The sequence below is a fragment of the Panthera leo genome, chromosome F3 (genome assembly GCF_018350215.1).
Source record: "Panthera leo isolate Ple1 chromosome F3, P.leo_Ple1_pat1.1, whole genome shotgun sequence".
Classification (NCBI taxonomy): Eukaryota; Metazoa; Chordata; class Mammalia; order Carnivora; family Felidae; genus Panthera; species Panthera leo.
In genome coordinates this window covers 57193122-57211970 of record NC_056696.1, presented here as the reverse complement: position 1 = coordinate 57211970, position 18849 = coordinate 57193122, and the positions used below count along the sequence as shown (strand labels likewise).

General features: G+C 38.6%; 1 protein-coding gene across 2 annotated transcripts in view; it reads left to right on the top strand.

Moving 5' to 3' along the window:
• The window catches only part of EPRS1 (glutamyl-prolyl-tRNA synthetase 1), a 71583-nt gene that overhangs the window by 26198 nt on the left and 26536 nt on the right, over nt 1-18849 (top strand). For both annotated transcript variants that reach the window (XM_042925000.1, XM_042925001.1), the window contains 6 exons: nt 2698-2808; nt 4828-4964; nt 5710-5917; nt 6496-6608; nt 10417-10534; nt 15501-15857. In XM_042925000.1, the coding sequence (XP_042780934.1) occupies nt 2698-2808; nt 4828-4964; nt 5710-5917; nt 6496-6608; nt 10417-10534; nt 15501-15857 (1044 nt within the window). The remainder of the gene's footprint in view (nt 1-2697; nt 2809-4827; nt 4965-5709; nt 5918-6495; nt 6609-10416; nt 10535-15500; nt 15858-18849) is intronic.

Below are 18849 nucleotides of genomic sequence, written 5' to 3'. Positions count from 1 at the left end.
TCTGATCACTGCTTTGTTTTTTTGTGGCTTGTTCTTTTTTTCCAAGTTCTGCAAATAAAATGTAAGTGAAGCATCAGTGAACTAAATTTAATGCTCTGGCATTGTGAAGCAGTTATTAAGGACAGAGAAAATGTCATTCTTTGGACACTGTCCCACTCTTGGTAACTTAGCATTTCTGTTAAAGCATCTCCTGCTAAAAGACAAGTGGATTAACTCTGGATTAGCTGGAACTCTTTAAATACATTCTCCTTTGGGGAAAGAGCTTTATTTACAGTGTGGTATATATAGTAAAGAGAAGAGGGGACAAATGGATGAAGGAGACAGTGACATGTGGGGTGGTAATAATCTTAGTATCCCTCTGCAACTACTATAGTCTGTATTTTCTTAGCCTGACTTTTCATCTCAGAAGGAAACTAATACAGAATAACTAAATAGAATCCATTTCCATTAAATGATCTACCTTATTACTGATAGACATTTCACCAGCTCCTCTCTAACTTCCTTCTTGGTTTTACATGTTAAGATTTGAAGTCTTCAGTCAAGGCAGAAGAGTCACAAGCTTTATTAAGGTGTTCATTTCAGAATAGTATTTACTTCCATCAAATTTTATTTAGTGCTTTAATTTTACAGTCTGTGTTAGTATTTCAGTGGTATGATAATACAATAGTTTTTTCCCCAAATCTCATCTTTACCCTCATGTGCGCTCCTAGCTAGAAAATTTATGTAGAGACTTCCCTCTTCAACCCCAAACAAGCAAAGTCTTCCTTGAAATGAACAACTTTCAAGTAAACCCCAGTCAGTGAAAGGGTGTCCTGGTTGAAGTGTGTCAAGGGTTCTGGAGTCCTCTTCTGCCCAGTACGAGGCCTGTCCTTCCCCCACTCGGTGGTGTCTGCTAGAGCAACTCCTTGAAATTCCGGGGACCCTTTAGAGTAATTTGATCCAGAAAGTTTTAGAATTACAAACCTTTAGATAAATAAAAGTATAATTTTAGAGCTGTAAAAGACTTAAATCTTTTAATCCAAGATTTCCCAAACTTGTCTGATCCTGACCATCTATGGAATGCTTATTAAAAATAGATTTCTAGAGGTGCCTGAGTGGCTCAGTCGGTCGAGTGTCTGACTCTTGACTTCGGCTCAGGTCATGGTCTCACGGCTCGTGAGTTCGAGTCCTGTGTCAGGCTCTGTGCTGATGGTGCAGAGCCTGCTTGGGATTCTCTCTGTCCCTCCCCTGCTCACGCTCTCTCTCAAAATAAATAAACTTAAAAAATATATAGATTCCTAGACTTTACTTCAGACCATTACCTTGATAATCTTTTAGTGTCGAGTGGCCCGAGTACAGTGCCGGCCAGTGCCCTGAGTGAGCGTCTCAGGTAGTCAGCTGTGGGAGGCCGTCTTCTACTCCTTTCATCAGTTGAGGAAACTGACTTGTCAGGTTGGCTTGTCTGGTTGTAACTTTAAAGAAATTTCATCTGTCTTCCTGGCTTAAATACTGAACTGAGTAGTCACTAATTAAATCTTGGATCATTCTAGCCCAGTTGTAGCTGAATGAAGAAATCCCAAACGAGTAAGAATGACCTGTAAGCTAACTCAGGGGAGCAAAGAATGAAATAATAAACAGAGAGGCTGGTGTTGATCTACTACCGACGTGGAATATAAGCCATTAGGAGTAGCAGACATGGGGAAGTTCAGTAGCTTTTCTAGTTTCTTTGAGGGACTCTCTAAGGATGTTTCGAGTCACTCGTAATTTTCAGAAGCCGAAAAATAGTCTCAAAGCAAACAAACAAAAACCAACCCAACAGTGGCAACGACAAAGTTAATACAAAACAAACCAAACAGCCAAGTTTAATTAGCCATACCACTATTTCCTGCATCCTTCTACTTAGCTGTTTGACTCTACACATGCCTCTATCTACATTTTCTTCCATACGCTTTATTTAGTGTCTGAACACTGCTGTTATATGTGGTCATCATGGATCATTTTAAATTTTGAACAGTGAAGTGAAGAAAAGACATCAGACCTAGAAGGGCAGCCTACTCATGTTTTGGAGGTGGAGTTAGTTTAGAGCCTCGGGAGCACGACCATTTGTTCAGTTAGCCTGCAAATGCTTGTTCATTACCTGTGTGTGCCAGGCCCTTGCTGAGTACTGGGAACACAGCGTTCCCTGTATATATGGCTTGCAGACCAGTAGAAATGTCTTGTTTATACTAAGATTTGTAGAATTGCCTTATTATAGTGACCTAATGCTATTTTGCTTTTGATGGTGTTGTGTTGCCAAACGCTAAAAACGGTACTAAAACACATATATCTATATTCTTTCAAAATGGACTTTCCAACAATACAAAATTACGTAACACATTTACCTGTAGGATTGATACATAACCCCACAGGATAATTTTTCCTCACCTTCTTATACCAGAGTAAAACATGACTTTCAAAAGAAGTATTTTGCTTTAACTAATTGGTTTCTTTTTACCTGTTAGTAGTTAATTCTTGGAAAGGAACTCTAAATTTCATGATTGTTTTTTTTCTTTCTTTCTACTTGACAGTTAAATATTAGAAGTAGAAGACTTAGCAGGTAAACCAAAAAATTAGTAAATGCAGTAACAAAGAAAGCCAGTTAGTATTCCTGTGCTATTATTTATTTATGAAGTTTTTAAAATGTCTGAATGTTTTAAAACGAGGGTGCATTTGTTGCAGGTTATTGACCCGGTGGCTCCGCGATATGTTGCATTACTGAAGAAAGAAGTGATTCCGGTGAATGTCCCTGAGGCTCAGGAGGAGATGAAGGAAGTAGCCAAACACCCAAAGGTCACCTTCACTTCCACCAATGTTATTCTCAGAAGGAGCAGGATTAAAGAGGGGACAGTGTGGTTTAGTGGTAATAGTGTGGTTTGGGGATCATTTTCTATTCAACCTTATTTGTTAGGGGTTGATACTAATTGAAGTAAATATTTTTGTGGGTTTCCTGCTGAAGAAAATTATTCTAGTAATAATCCACAACACGTCTCAGAGAACTACTACCCTCTGTGCCTCTTTTTCTTATTCTGTAGAGATAGTGTGGAAGTATATAAATAAGATTTATCTTTCTGGAGTCATTTTGAAAGATGAGGTATTACAATTCATGCTCTTAATCTTTATAGGGAAGATGAGGTGCATTCGCTGTTAATGAGGTTATTCATCATTACCTTTCTTTGTCCTGAAGCCAAACATTAGACCTAGTAATATTAATCACATTTTTTTTTAAAGTAGTCTCTACACCCAGTGACTCCACACCCAACGAGGGGCTTCAACCATGACCCTGAGATGAAGAGTCACATGCTTTACCAACTGAGTCAGCCAAGCGCCCTTTGAATCACGATTTTAGTCCAGGATCTATCATTTACTCTGTTGTAGAAAGTATCAGCAAAGTGAGAACATAAATCTTAAATGTAGATAGTGGCGAATTCCTCTTAAGTTAAAGCATGGTTGTCGTCTTAGATAGTTATGACTGCTTGGTTGACAGTCATGAAGCAAAAATAGGTCCATGTATTCCAGCTTTGGGGGTTGTCTATAAATACCTTCATTGTGTGATGGAGATTCGTAGACCGATTCACTACCCTCATAGCCTTACTCATAATTACGTTACGTTCACAGACTAACTCACGTATAACAACATGCATCACGAAGAGCTATGGATTTTCTAAGATGCAGCCTTAATATGATTGCCTTTCTATATGACATTGGCTATTTTTAACTTTAAAGATTTGAGTTATTTTAAGGAGATTCCTGATAAGATGTGGAAAGTGTGTGTGTCTGTTGTTGATTTGGCTTTGCCTTTATCTTACATCTGATTGGTTCAGCCTGGTGAGTGGTAGTATCTGATCTATCACCTACTACTGTTAGTTTAATTGTGAAGCTAACTGAATGTTTTGAAATTTGAATGGTGAGGATAAAACTTTTTAAGGGTGCTGCTGCTTTTAAAATGATGGTTAAATGTATTCAGATAGCTTAGTTAATAGAGTAAGTGATAAAGGAAAGTAATAAGTTAGGAACTAATTGATTTGGAAATACACTTTAGATGATGACTGGATTACTCAATTTGATATGTGGAATTTTCATTATTATTACCCTCACAAAGTGTTACAGATTTAGCCTTTTAGCATTCTGTTCTGAGCCCAGCAGAATATAGCTTGATACAATATACTAATTTTTCTCAGATGTATTGGTACTTTCATTGAACAGTTATTAAATACATGCTATGTAAGATTTATTTCAAAGGATCTTCTTATACTTTTTTCTCTTGAAGTGAAACAACTGAAAGTTAACACAGCATTCTTTTTATTCCTTAGGTCTTTTTTCTTCTTTATATAACACATTTTCTGACAAGGCAGAAAATTTATCTGTATGCAAATATAATACTTGTTAAAATTTGTTTTTTAAAATATGAAAGGTCCACAATTTCCTGCTGTGGGGACATCTGTTGTCCTGTAATATTCTGTAGTCACTGATCAGGACTGACTTTATTTTCTCCTTTGCTGAAAAACCTTTAGTGAGATTCTGAGGATAGCAAAGCAGATTCTGTTTGGAGGGACACCAAGGACAAATAATATGGGCTTAGCTCTGAAAAACAAAGAATTTTAGGCTGGAAGTAAGTTTAGAGGGACAGGTCACTTCCTCTGAATCCCGTTAGCGTTATTGGTCAGATGGCTTACTCATTGTCATAGAGCTGGGATTCAGACCAACACAGGTAATACATTTGGTTAAAGAATAAAATGAACGAATATATAAATCTGCATGCTGGGTTCAATAAGTTGTTTCAATCAACACTCTTTTTTTTTTTTAAATCAGAATCCTGATGTTGGCTTAAAGCCAGTGTGGTATAGTCCTAAAGTTTTCATTGAAGGTGCTGATGCAGAGACATTATCAGAGGGTGAGATGGTTACCTTCATAAATTGGGGCAACATCAACATTATTAAAATAAACAAGTAAGAACTTTTCATCTATTTTCTAATAAGTGTGAAAGGAAATTCTTAAGTTTATTCATTATTAAAAATAACCTAATTTAGACTCATTCATTTTCCCAACTGGTTAACTTGCTCAGGTGTAGAAACTCTCAATTCTGGACACATAACAAATTTCTTTTCCATAGGTGTTCCAATTTATTAATTGGATATTGGGATATGTTTTGCTTGTGATGTTGAAAATTACTACATCTGAATATAAAAAAAGTTCTAATGCTTATGGGATCCCTTTTTGTCATTAATTCTCATTATACAGTTTGCGGGAGGGACCCTTTGGACAGAATTTGTATATGTAACATAATCTTTATCCTAAAATCTGCTTTAAAATTATTTTGTGATGAGTATGCTACTGTCCAGTTATTATAGTGTGCTACACTTGTCAGTTCTTAAGATTATGTAAATGGAACATAGCATGCTAGTAAAATTAGTTTATGTGAACTCATAAATCTTAATTGTCCAGTCATTGCATATGATTTCAAGTAATTGTTACATGCTTTAAAATTCTTTACATTTTTTAATACTTCGTGCTGGTGACTTTAAAATCTGTAAATATATTCTTGTTTTTCATCAAATATTAGACATTCAAATACATGTTTGACACTCTTCCAAAGAAAATTTCTAGCCATTTATTACAGATCACAGAACAAAATAATGCATTCATAGCAATTATGGTTTGTTTTCTCTAAACACTTTTCAATCTTATATCTAGAAATGCAGATGGAAAAATTGTGTCTCTTGATGCAAAATTGAATTTGGAGAACAAAGACTACAAGAAAACCACTAAGATCACTTGGCTTGCAGAGACCGCGCAAGCTCTTCCCATCCCGGCAGTCTGTGTCACTTATGAGCACTTGATCACAAAGCCCGTGCTAGGAAAAGATGAAGACTTTAAGCAGTATGTCAACAAGAACAGTAAGGTAGACCCCTGAAAGAAATCGTATTTCTTTTTTCCCTGTCATATAAGCTTTTTTTTTTTTAAGAATTTTTAAAAATTACTTTTAAGTACTTGGTTTTCAAACAAAATGGAGAAAAGATCTGTAAAATTTTATTAAAATGAAAAGATGTAAAAGGGTGATGTTTCCATTTTACGGAAGATAGAAGCTGAAGCACACTGAAGGTGAGTAAGTTGCCTGAGGACAGGCAGAGCCCTTGTGCCTAAGTGCTGAGGGCTGCCGTGAGTTTCAGCCAGGTCTGAGTGTGCTTTTTGCACTGTGGCTCCTACCTGTGGTGGGAAACTTATTTATATATCTTCAGGGACACCAATCAAGTTAGTTGAGAGGTTTTCTGAAATTCGTCAATTTATAGATTTTGACTTTTGAAAATACAATAAATGTAATAGTTTAATTCTTCACTGTTTCACAGTGTCTGCTTAAGTAGTAAAGCTTTTAACATATTTGTTGAAAATAGCCTCTGGAAAAACAGCTTGTACTGTAGAGTTCTCTTGAGTGCTCTGATTTCTGAGAAGGTGTATTTTCATCTTCTGTCCTCTTTACAGCATGAGGAACTAATGCTGGGCGATCCCTGCCTGAAGGATTTGAAAAAAGGAGACATTATACAACTCCAGAGAAGAGGGTTCTTTATTTGTGATCAACCATATGAACCTGTTAGGTAAGTAAATGTAGTTAAGCATTCATTTATTTTTTTAATTTTTAATTAAAAAATTTTTTGTAAATTTTTTTATTTTAGAGCATGTGAGCAGGGAAAAGGGGTAGAGGCAGAGAGAAAGAGAATCTTAAGCAGGCTACCTGCTCAGCATGGAGCCCAATGGTGGGCTCAATCCCACAACCCTGGGATCATGACCTGAGCCAAAATCAAGAGTCAGATGCTCAACTGACTGAGCTACCTAGGCACGCCTGTCTTTGAGCGTTTAAATGAAAATGCTTAAAGTTCTTACAGTAAATAATATTTTAAAAATTAAGTTTCTACTTAAGTACCGTCCCTGATAATTCTCTATTCAGTCCGATTTGTTTGTTTTATATTTAGTATTTCAGGCTTTATAGTAATAAGGGGTAACTTTGAAACAGTAATTACTAATAACAAATTATTCATTTCTAAAATTAAACCATCTTATAATTCATCTTCATGGAGTCCAAGTATAAACAAAAAAGTTTCATCATATCTTACCTTTGGGTGAAAATTATCACTCTTACCTCTTTTTTCATAGTGTATTTTCTTTTTTTAAATTTTTTTAAAAAATATTTATTTTGAGAGAAAAAGCATGAACTGAGGAAGGGGCAGAGAGAGAGAGAGGCCCAAGCAGGCTCTGTGCTGTTAGAGTGAAGCCCCATCCAGGCTTGAACTCACAAAACATGAGATCATGACCTGAGCTGAAATCAAGAGTCAGATGCTTAACCGACTGAGCCACCCAGGCACCCCTGTGTTTCTCTTTATTTTATTTTTTTTATTAAAAAAATTTTTTTTGATGTTTATTTATTTTTGAGAGAGACACAGAGCGCAAGTGGGGGAAGGGCAGAGAGAGAGAGACACAGAATCCGAAGCAGGCTCCAGGCTCTGAGCAGTGAGCACAGAAGTATGATGCTCAACCCACTGAGCCACCCAGGTGCCCCTCCCTCTGTTGCTTTTTAAACTGTGAGCTAATGGGATTATTAGGAAAACTTTTAGTTTCTAAATTTTTGTCCGTGTTCCTTTTGGTTTTCTTTTTTGTCTCTGCTGTTTTTTCATTGTCATCTCTTGCGTGATCAGACCTTTCTCTTGAGCGCTACACTTGGGAATCTGATGCCTTTTAGACATCCTTGAATAGATACGTCAAACCCAGTATCTTCAAAATCCCGAGATCCTTAGTACCATCTCTGCTTTGCTCCTTCATCCCCTCATTCCAGTTGGTAAACTCTAGTGCTTTAACTGCCAGTCTAGGCTATCTCTGTGTGGCCCCTGCTCTGCTGTGTTAGCCCCTCCGCCCCTGCCCGCCCCTCCCCTGGCATTTCTTCTTGATTACCAAAACAGCTTCTAAAGTAGCGTCCCTGCCTCCAGTTCTGTCCATTTCTAATCCACTTTTCACATGGGCCCAACTCTAAAAATTTCAAAATAACAATTTTATCACATTTCCCCCCCTGCTTGAAACCTCTTCTTGATTTCAGGGTAAAATCTAAACTTCTTAGTGTGACTTGTAGGATTTTTTTATGTTGTGGCCTCTCCACCCCGCTGAGCCGTATCTTTTGTAATTACCCTCTCACGTATCCGTCCTGTTCAAGATACTGGATAGCTTGGAGCTTTCCAAAGGCATCAAATGCTTTTGCACCTCCTGTCCTGCCTTTTGCTGGAATGGCCCTGCTTTTTCTTCAGCTGGGTAACCTTTCAGATGTTACTTCTCCCAGAGCTCTGGTCTGGATAGGCACCCAACCTATGTATGTCCATAGTATCTGGCACTTTTCCTCTTTAGAGTGTTTATCACACTCTATTGAATGTGTCTTGAATGCTATTGAATCTGTCTTGTTTCCGCTACTGGAATTCATTCATCAGGGACAGATACTTTTTTTTTTTTCCCTTAATGCCACATTGCGTTCAGTCATAATAACATCATACATGTAAACAGTGTGGTACAGTGCCTGGTACCTAGTAACCCTTGTCACACATTTAGTGATGATGGTGGTAGTGGTGTGGGTGGTGACGGTACCACAATTAGAGTAATGCCCCGAACAGAGTAGGTTCTTAACTTAGTCTAAAAAATTGTCGAGTTTAAACAAATGTGCCGGATCAGTTGGATGGTCACATGCAAAAGAGTGAAGTTGGACCTCACTCCATCTACAAAAATTAAGTATGAATCGAAGAACTAAATATCAGAGCTAAAACTATAAACCACTTAGGAGAAACATTAAGTGTAAGTCTTTGTACCTTAGCATTGCTTTCTTAAACAAAGCACAAGCAACCGAAGAAAATATACATAAATTGGACTACATCAAAATTAAAAAATTTTGTGCTTCGAGGGATACCACCAAGGAAGTGAAAAAACCCACAGAATGGGAGAAAAATGTTTACACGTGTGTCTGATAAGGGACTTGTGTACAGAATAAATGAAGAATTCTCACAACTCATAAAAACAGATTAAAAATGGGCAAAGGATTTGAATAGATATTTCTCCAAAGTGGATATACAAATGATCAGTCAGCATACAAAAAGATGCTCAGTATCGTTAGTCATTAGGTAAATGCAAATCAATACCATAATGAGGCGTCACTCCACACCCACTGGGACGACTATAGTCAAAAAGACCGACAATAACAAGTGGTGGAGGATGTGGAAAAATTGGAACCCTCATACACTGCTGATAGGATTATGAATTTTAAGATGATCTGGCCACTTTGGAAACTGTGGCAATTCCTCAAAAAGTTAAACATAGAGTTAGCGTTTGAGCCAGCAATTTCCTCCTACCTGTGTACTCCAGAAAAATAATAACGTGTTCATAAGAAACTTTGACAGGAACGCTGAGTAGCCTCATTTGTAATAGCTAAGTTACAAATAACCCAGATGTTCCTCAGCTGATGAATGGATAAACAAAATGTGGTATGTTCATACAAGGGAGCATTATTCAGTCCTAAACAATAGTGAGGTACCCTTCATGCAGTAGCGTGCACGAACCTTTAAACATACGCTAAGTGAAAGAAGCTGGTCACAGCCGACCACGTATTGTGTGACTCCATTTAAACAAAATACAAGAATAGACAAATCCATAGAAACAAATTAGTCGCTGCCAGATGCTAGAGGCATGGGGGACCAGGAAGTGGTAGATAAAGGGCCCAGAATTTCTTTTTGGGGTGATGTAGATGTTTTAAAGTTAGAGGGTGGTGATGTTGCACAGTTTCATATAATCATTGAATTGTGTACTTTCGAAGGCTGATTTATAATAATATCTCAATAAGACTATTTAAAAACATTGCAGAGATACAGGACCCTATTGTCACTGAATTCTTTTTGTTTTTCCTACAAGATTTGAAGAAATCATTTGCTTATGAATAGTCTCCGGGACAGTGGATCTTGCTAATTACTTTTAGAATTGAGAAATTCTTATACATGTTTTACAGAAATTCTTCTGTTTATAAGCAGATTAGGTGTGGTATGTAGACGCACTTGCTCTGAATCAAGAATGAGACCATTAGCAGCCACTAGTGCCATTTCTGGTGACAGAGTAGCTTTTGTCCAGGAGTTAGCATGTTTATATCTATAAAAAGTTCTTAAATTGGAAGCATGCACTTAGAACTGCAAATTTTTATTTGTGTATTTATTGGTTTTAAACTACTCTGAAGAGCTTCTGATTTGAATAATAAGAGAATGGACTGTTTATACTTTGAAAAACATTAACATAGACGGTACCATTGAATTAATCTAGGAATTCGGTTTTAATTGATGTCAGATAATTTTGTTCAAATAAACTTTTTTTGACCCTCTATTTTCTCTTTAGCCCCTATAGCTGCAAAGAAGCCCCATGTGTTTTGATATACATTCCAGATGGACATACTAAGGAAATGCCAACATCTGGGTCAAAGGAAAAGACCAAGGTAGAAACAACAAAAAATGAGGTAAATGTTGACTTTTATGGATATGGCTCTAGTCGATGATATTTTTGCCCCAGGGTTTACACTCTTTCTTTACCTTCAGTAATCTCTGCATTCAATGTGGGGCTCGAACTCACAACCCCAGGATCCAGAACATGCTCCACCAATTGAGCCAGCCAGGTGCCCCAAATCCTTTTCTTTTCTTCTTCTTTCTTTTTTTGGAGAGAGCTCACATACCAGTTGGGAAGGGGCAGAAAGAGAATCGCGTAGGGCCCACCCCCAGCTTGGAACCTGACATGGGGCTCTATCTCATAACCATGAGATCACGACCTGAGCTGAAATCAAGAGTTGGACACTCAACCAGCTGAGCCACCCAGGCCCCCCCCCCCCTTTTTTTTTTTTAATAACCTGTCTACTTTAGGATCGTTGTGTAGAGCTAAAGAGTACTTAGAGGACCACCTGTTCTTAGCTACTCACTTACACATGGAAAGAAAAGGAAAAATCCCTTGCCCAAGATAACAAAAGTTGTTATTGACAGAGTTAGGACATTGAAGCGGTTTTATGGTTCCCTATCTGTACTTTTCTGTCAGACTCCAGTGCCTCTGAGAGAAGAGCTCCTGATAGACCGAGGTTCAGAAAAGAGAACATGGATAGGAGTTGCCATGTTGTGGGCGATAGGTTTCTTTCTTGAATCTTGGACTCAGATTGGACACTGCCATGCTAATTTACTGTTCCACAATGATTTTCCTGTAGTACTTGATTTTAACACAGCAGTTGTGGAAAATTTAGTTTTGCAAAGATATGACATCATTGAAAGAAATGTAGCATACTGTAATGTTAAGACTGAACCATTTTGAGCTTGTAGTACATGCAAACTACAAACATGTAATGTTTGAGAGATGCTGGGTATATTGCTTTGTTTACCTCAAATACATAAAATATTTTGTGGCACCCTGGAGCACCTTGATACCTGGTTTGGGATCCACAGATGTTGGCAATTGGGTAAACACTGATGATTTGGTATCAGCGTAGAAGATACTTTGGAGGGTGGACTGGAAGTAGGACTAGAAGATGTTATGAGTGGTAAGGAAGCCAGAGCGTGAGAGCATGGAGGATGTAAAGGAAGACATGAATTTGGGAAGTAGAATTGTTGAGACAGTAATTTCTAATTCTGTTGGGTTGACTAGGTAAATAAAGATAAATAACCTGAGCTAGGGAAGACAGAGACACGTAAGTTTATTAGATGTGAGTTTGGAACTGTTTACAGTGATGATGTCGTGGCTTGAGCTTTTAATTTACACAAATATTGTGGGATCTCAGCCAAAAGAAAATTGAAGAAAAACAAGAGGTTTTTAAAAAAAATTTTTTAACGTTTATTTATTTTTGAGAAAGAGAGACAGAGTGCAAGCGGGGGAGGGGCAGAGAGAGGGAGACAGAGAATCCAAAGCAGGCTCCAGGCTCTGAGCTGTCAGCACAGAGCCCGACGCGGGGCCCGAGCTCAGGAACCTGAGATCGTGACTTGAGCCGAAGTCAGGCACTTAATGGACTGAGCCACCCAGGCACCCCGAAAAATAAGAATTTTAATGGGGCAGTATCTACGTTCTGTTTTTTATAAGTATATACCAGCAGCTCTCAAACTATTTAGTCTCAAGACCCTTACATTCTTAAAACTGGACCCCTTTTGTTTTATGTGAGTTATGTTTATTAGTATTGGCTACACTAAAAATAAAATTGACAAGTTTTTAAAGAACATATTCATTTTAAAATGACAATTATAAACCCGATTATATGTTTATATAAATAACACTTTTTATGAAAAATATGTTTTCCAAAACAGATTTGTGAATTAGAATGGTGTGGTTTTTGCACTTTTATTTTACTTACTTGTTTTTAAATGTTTGTTTATTTTTGAGAGAGAGTGCGCACATGCGGGGGAGGGGCAGAGATAGAGGGAGAGGGAGAATCTTAAGCAGGCTCCGCGCTGTCAGCACAGAGCCTGATGCAGGGCTCAATCCCATGACCGTGAGATCATGACCTGAGCTAAAAGTCAAGTGTCAGGTGCTTAACCCACTGAACCACCCAGGCGCTCCAGCACTTTTAAATCTCTCTTTAGTGTCTGACTTAACAGCCTCCAAGACATTGCATTGTACCCTCATGAAGGACTGACTCAAAATGACAGACTACGTGTTAGTATTATTATTAAATAACTGTGGGCTCGCAGCCCTCCTTCAAAAGGATCTCAGAACTCTTCTGGGTTCAGGGTGCCTGGGTGGCTCAGTCAATTAAGTCTTCAACTTTGGCTCAGGCCATGATCTCATGGTTTGTGGGTTCAAGCCCCGCGATGCTCCACGCTGACAGTGTGGAGCCTGTTTGGGATTCTATCTCTCCCTCTCTCTCTGCTCCTTCCCAGCTCGTGCTCAATCTCTCAAAAGTAAACATTTAAAAAAAAAAAAAAAAGGAAGAAATCCTCTGGGTTCTGTAGACCACACTTTGAGAACCACTAGTATTTGTAATGAAATAAACATGAACTGGGAGATGTGGCTACCCATTCCCTCATTGGTCCCAGTTTCCACCTGTACCTCTCACCTTTTACGTATCCTATAACGATGCTAGTGTTATGCTATAAGTTTATGTATTCCTTTTTTATTTTCAAAATTTTATATACATTTTAGTTAACTAGCATATAGTGTAATATTGGTTTCAGAAATTTGTGTATTCCTGAAAAACTTTATGTTTTGCAAAATGGCATACTAAAAATAACAGGGCTGCTTTATTAGGGAAAATAGAGTTGGGGCAAAACACTAAGAATAAGAACCTGTACATCTCATGTAGTTTCAGTCAAGTGGTGGCTGGTTAGCAGTCATGGAAGGCTCAGCTAGGCTGGACATCACAGTGGCTCACTCAGAAAGTATCGAATGGAACAGCTGCAAGAAACCTCTTTAGTCTGGTAGCGTCCGGGTAGTGAGACTTTGTATATGACAGCTTGAGGCTTCAGAAGTGAATGTCCAGTAGACACGGTGGGAACACCATTGCCTTTTATGATTTAACTTTGAAAATCTCACACAGTGTCATTTCTGCTGTTGTCTGTTGTACCGAGCACTCATAAGCTTGCCCACATTTCGAGGGGAGGGGACATAGACTCCACCTCTTGATGGAAGGAGTGTCAGAACGTTTGTGGATATGCTTTGGAACCTGCACAGACCCTCCTAGAAACTCAAGAACAGTTGACTGGCATTGGTGTCCAACACTGCAGTCAGCCATTGTTTGCAGCCTTAAATCTTAAGGCTAATGCCCTGTCCTTTGATATGTAGGTTTGAGGGTATTTGCCTCTAGTAGAGATCAGTGTCATCAAAAATAAAGTCTGACTCATCATGGACCCTGCTTCATCTTTTCTCTTCTTTTCTTTTTTTTTTTTTAAAGCCCAGGAGGATAGTTTTTTGAAATTTCTTCATTTACACTTGCATCTTCATTTGATGGCTTAATGTTGTGGTAAACAGTGTTTTTAAAGTACCACCTGCACTCAAGCCACTTCTAAAGCTTTCTCTTTTAATAGTGAGAAAGCTTTTCCCTGAATGCTTCTTTGTCTCATGTACATGAACGAACACACTGGGAGAAATCACCACCAGGTGGTGTGATTTTTCAGTGTTACCCTAATATTATTTCGTTCTTTACCAGGCATGGTTGAGTCAGTTCATGTTATCAAAAATAAGTATAACAGAACAGAATGTATGCATTTTTGGCACAGAGTGGCTCCCTTTGTGTATTTTCCTTTACTGTATAATAGGCATTTATATGTGTATATTAACATTCATGGTTGTGTATTTTGAAGGAGTAGTTTTGAGTGTATGTAGGTTTTTTTTTTAAGATTTTATTATTTTTTTAAGTAACCTCTGCACCCAATGTGTGACCCCGAGATTAAGAGTCACATGCTGTACCCATTGAGCCAGCCAGGTGCTCCACGTGTATGTGGTTTTTGACTTACATGCTAACTTCAGAACTTAGCCCCCATGTAAAATGCAACTCTGATGTAGCTTAAGGTGCTTCTTAGCTATCCAGGTAAAGATGTCTTAAAGACCATTCAGAATGCTGGGTCTGGGGTCAGGACAGAGTCCTGGCCTAGAGATGAAACATTTTAGAGGTAATGCATGTGACTCATGAATATGGATGAGATTTTGAAAAGTTAAGTGGAAGACCATTGAAGAAAAAAGTCATGGGGAAGGTATGATGTGAGCTGGGTTTTAAATTTGGAAGGGTTTCAGTAGGGTAGAAAGCATCCTAGGCAGAAGGAAAGTATGACATTGAGAATAAAAATAGCACAGTTATTCACTATCCAGAACATATCTCTAGGTTTATTGCATACACCTTTATATAACCATTTGCCCATAAGTATGTAATTTTATACAAATGGAGTTGTTCCACAGTACTGAGTTAAATTTGTATCAGTGTTTCGTGGAAGTCTTCCTTGTCAGTAATCGAGATATTGTCTCCTCTTTTACAAAATTAATAATACCTAAAACTCCGTGATACTTTTTCTCAGGCTTTGTAACTAAAAGCTTTACACATATTTATTACCTTTATTTTCCCATCACACTGTTGGGTTCAATACAGTTATTCCTGTCTTTTAGTTGAAACCAGAAACAGCTTTTGTAAGTAATTCAGGGTCGCAGTATGTGGTGGAACAATGATTTCTTCTCAGATATATTGGATGTGTCATAATTTCTTTAATCCTCTAATGGTTAAGATTTAGATTATTTTCAGTTTTTTACTGTGATAAAAATGCTCCAGTGAAATATCTACCTACGTCTGTTTTTATTTCTGTCATTTTTCATTAAGATAAATTGTTAGGAGTGAGGTTATTTACTTAAACTTTTTAATGGATTAAAACTTAAAAATTTTTTAGCATGGAATGTTATAAGACAATGTGTATAATTTTGTGGGAAGACATTTAACATGAATTAACTATTTCACTTTTGGTTTTCTGTCTCTGTAGCCAACTATTCCTTTTAAGGAAAGACCAGGTCCTTCTTTGGATAATACTTGTGCTACATTTGAGGATTCCTTGGTCCTTTACAACAGAGTGGCTGCTCAAGGGGATGTGGTTCGTGAATTAAAAGCCAAGAAAGCAGCCAAGGAAGATATAGATGCGGCTGTAAAACAACTTTTGGCTTTGAAAGCTGAATATAAGGAGAAAACTGGCCAGGAGTACAAGCCTGGAAATCCTGCCGCACTGGTACAGAATGTTTCTTCTGTATCAGTAGCACGTCCTCTGGAGAGTAAATCTCTGTATGATGAAGTTGCTGCCCAAGGAGAGGTGGTTCGTAAACTGAAAGCTGAAAAAGCCCCCAAGGTCAGTATGCTGGAATGAGTCGAGACAGCATTGTGAGGAAGCTCATGAATTCAGATGGTCTAGGATGGTCGCGTCTCATCTTCTGTGAAGACATACTGTGTATAGACTGTCTGCTTGAATATTTTGGCGGAACAGTTAACACCTACTGATGCCTGCTGTGTGCCAAGCTCGAGATACTAGCAAGCAGCAGCTCACCATCTAGTTGGGAGAGGTGTCAGGGAAGAAACATACACGCCGTATCCCATGTGACGCGACTGTAGTCCTGTATGACGTGTAAACTGTTCTCCCAAGTGTTTGTGGTTGTTAAGTGGCAGGGAAGGAGGAAGCAGTTCATAAAGGATATTTAAAATAGTCCTGAGGTAGAGGAAGCCCTTTATGGATGAATAAAATTCAGGGAAGGTACTCTTTAAGCGTAGATCCGTGCTTCTCAAGCTTCATTGTACATCAGAATTACTAGAGAGCTTGCTAAAACACCGATTGCAGGGTCCCACCTCTTGAACTTCTGCCTCAGTAAGTTCACAGTATGCAGAGAGTGTGCACTTGTAAACAGTTGTCCAGGGGATGCTCGTGCTGCTGGCCTGGGGCCGGGTGTGGAAGACACTCACTGGCAGAGGCAGAGAGGTATGAAGGTTCAAGGTGTATTCAGGGAGTAATGGGTTGTCAAGAGGTTTTGGACCAGTGACTATTTCTCATTCTTCTCAGGGGAACCCTAAAGTGATACTAAGTTTTGACTAAAGTATACATATTATTCTTGTTTTAATGATATCTTTAGGCAAAACATTTAGCCAAATGGATGGTAGCACTGAGTATGGAACAGGATTGTTTGCTGTGAGAGATGAAAGGAATGGCATCTGTGGTAGAAAAGGGCCATATTTAATAATCAAGATGTACAGTTCTGTTCAAACAGTAGTGTAGTTCTAAAACATGACCCAACGAGTAGTGCTGTAACTGGATATAATTCAGTCCCTCTTAAACTTCCAAAATTATAGACTCTGGGCTGTGACAAGAACACAGAGAGGTATGGGGAACTCTCGGACTTGACTTCTGGTACTGGAGGGGATATGTTGTCCCATCAGTGTCCTGGGCTTTGGTTGGAGAAGAATGGAATAGGAGGTTCCTCACCTCATTAACAGTTGCTAGGCCCCTGACTGGAAACTGTCCCCCTAAGATTCTTTCTTTCATGGACATTTGACCTCTGCTGAAGAGAGAAAATGCTTTAGGGAAGTCTTAAGGTTTTGGTCCAGAAGTTAATGTTTTTCTCTTTATTGTGAAGTGTGATAAATCTCTTTTTTCTCTTTAGTGAGCCTGTTGGAAGTCCTGCAGAGCCATGACGATCTTAAAATAGCTCTGCTCCTAGGAATAAATCCTGGAGCTTAGGACATAAATCCTTGATATCTCCCACCCTCTGGCAAGGTTAGGAGTATTTCCACTCTGTACATGATCCACTCTATAGATCAGACACAAGCTATGGACCCCTCTCTAGATGTCATTTGAGGGGAAGAGCGTTGGTCTTTAAATTCCTTCATTCTGAGGGGCTCCTGGGCGGCTCGGTCGGTTAAGTGTCTGACTTCGGCTCAGGTCATGATCTCACAGTTTGTGAGTTCAAGGCCCGCATCGGGCTCTGTGCTGACAGCTCAGAGCCTGGAGCCCGCTTCCGATTCTGTGTCTCCCCCATCTTTGCCCCTCCCCTGCTCATGCTGTGTCTCTCAATAATAAATAAACGTTAAAAAAAAATTAAATTCCTTCATTCTGAGTAGAGTATATTGAGATTCTGTGCTGATTATTGGACAGCTAATTATGTGTGGGGTAGTAACAGCAGTAACCGTTATATGTAGGGCAACAGCCAGCTACACCTCCCATCTCGTTGAGTAATGGATTATGGCATATTTTCCTGACACAGCATTGTCAAGCTTATGAAAAGTCCGCCTATGGGTAAAAAAATCTGTGTCTTTGGTAATTAGTCAGATACTTTTACTAGGTGCTTTTTGATCATGGTGAATGGGATACTGAAATTAAGCTGACTTTAGTTTAACCTTGTTTTAATTGAATGCTTAAAATGCACCATAGCAGTGTTTTAAAATACTGCTTGTATTTTTTCTTCTCTAAATGCTAACAGTGGCACATAGTGCTCTTTCCTGTTCCAGAGAATCAGCCCAATTGCTAGGAACGGACGGTGTTATTTAGACCACATCTGGCACTGTGGACTACACACTGGTGCTGTTCTTGCATTGACTCCTCCCCACAGCTTTGTTCAAGAGTGTTCAGATAATGCTCCCCTTTTTATTGGCTCGTTTTAGTAACCAGTAAGAAACTGGATCTGAAAGTAACTTCCTGAAGTTTACAAAGCCTGGATTCTAATTTTGCAGTCAAATTCCAAGTTATTTCCCTTCAGAGGTGATGGGAGTGGTGTATTGCATTAGGAACACTAGAGAGTTCTGGTTTTACCAGTTTATTAATTTATTAAGCAAGTCCGTACACATTTTACATTAATAACTTGTCTAAGCCTCTTAATTCCATTTCCTACAAAAGTAGCTTCTGTTAAGTCATGTTCAGTGGCTAAGTAAGCGATAGTTACAAGCTTCAATTAGACTTTTCTTTTTCTGTTTGTCCATCCATCTGTTCTCCTCCCCCGCCTCCCTCCCCCCACTTGAGGATCAGATACGTGATTCTGTGTAGGAACTTGTAAGCATAAAGGCAGAGTATAAGCAACGGGTAGGCAAGGAATGAAAACCTGGAAGAACCTACCTTCAGTTTCTCCTTCAAGTCCACCTTCTGCTCCTCTTTTCCTTTTTCTCCTGCTCAGTAGGTTGTTACAAAACAGCGGGTCAGGCAGATACAGTGCGAGTTGCATGTCTGAGAATACACCAAAGATAAAATAATTCTGCATGCTGAGTTATTTAAAAATGGAAGTCACTTTTCAGATTTGAAATACTAACTCTTAAAGCTCTAAAGTTATAGCTTCAAAAAATAAAACTTTGATAAATAATAAAAC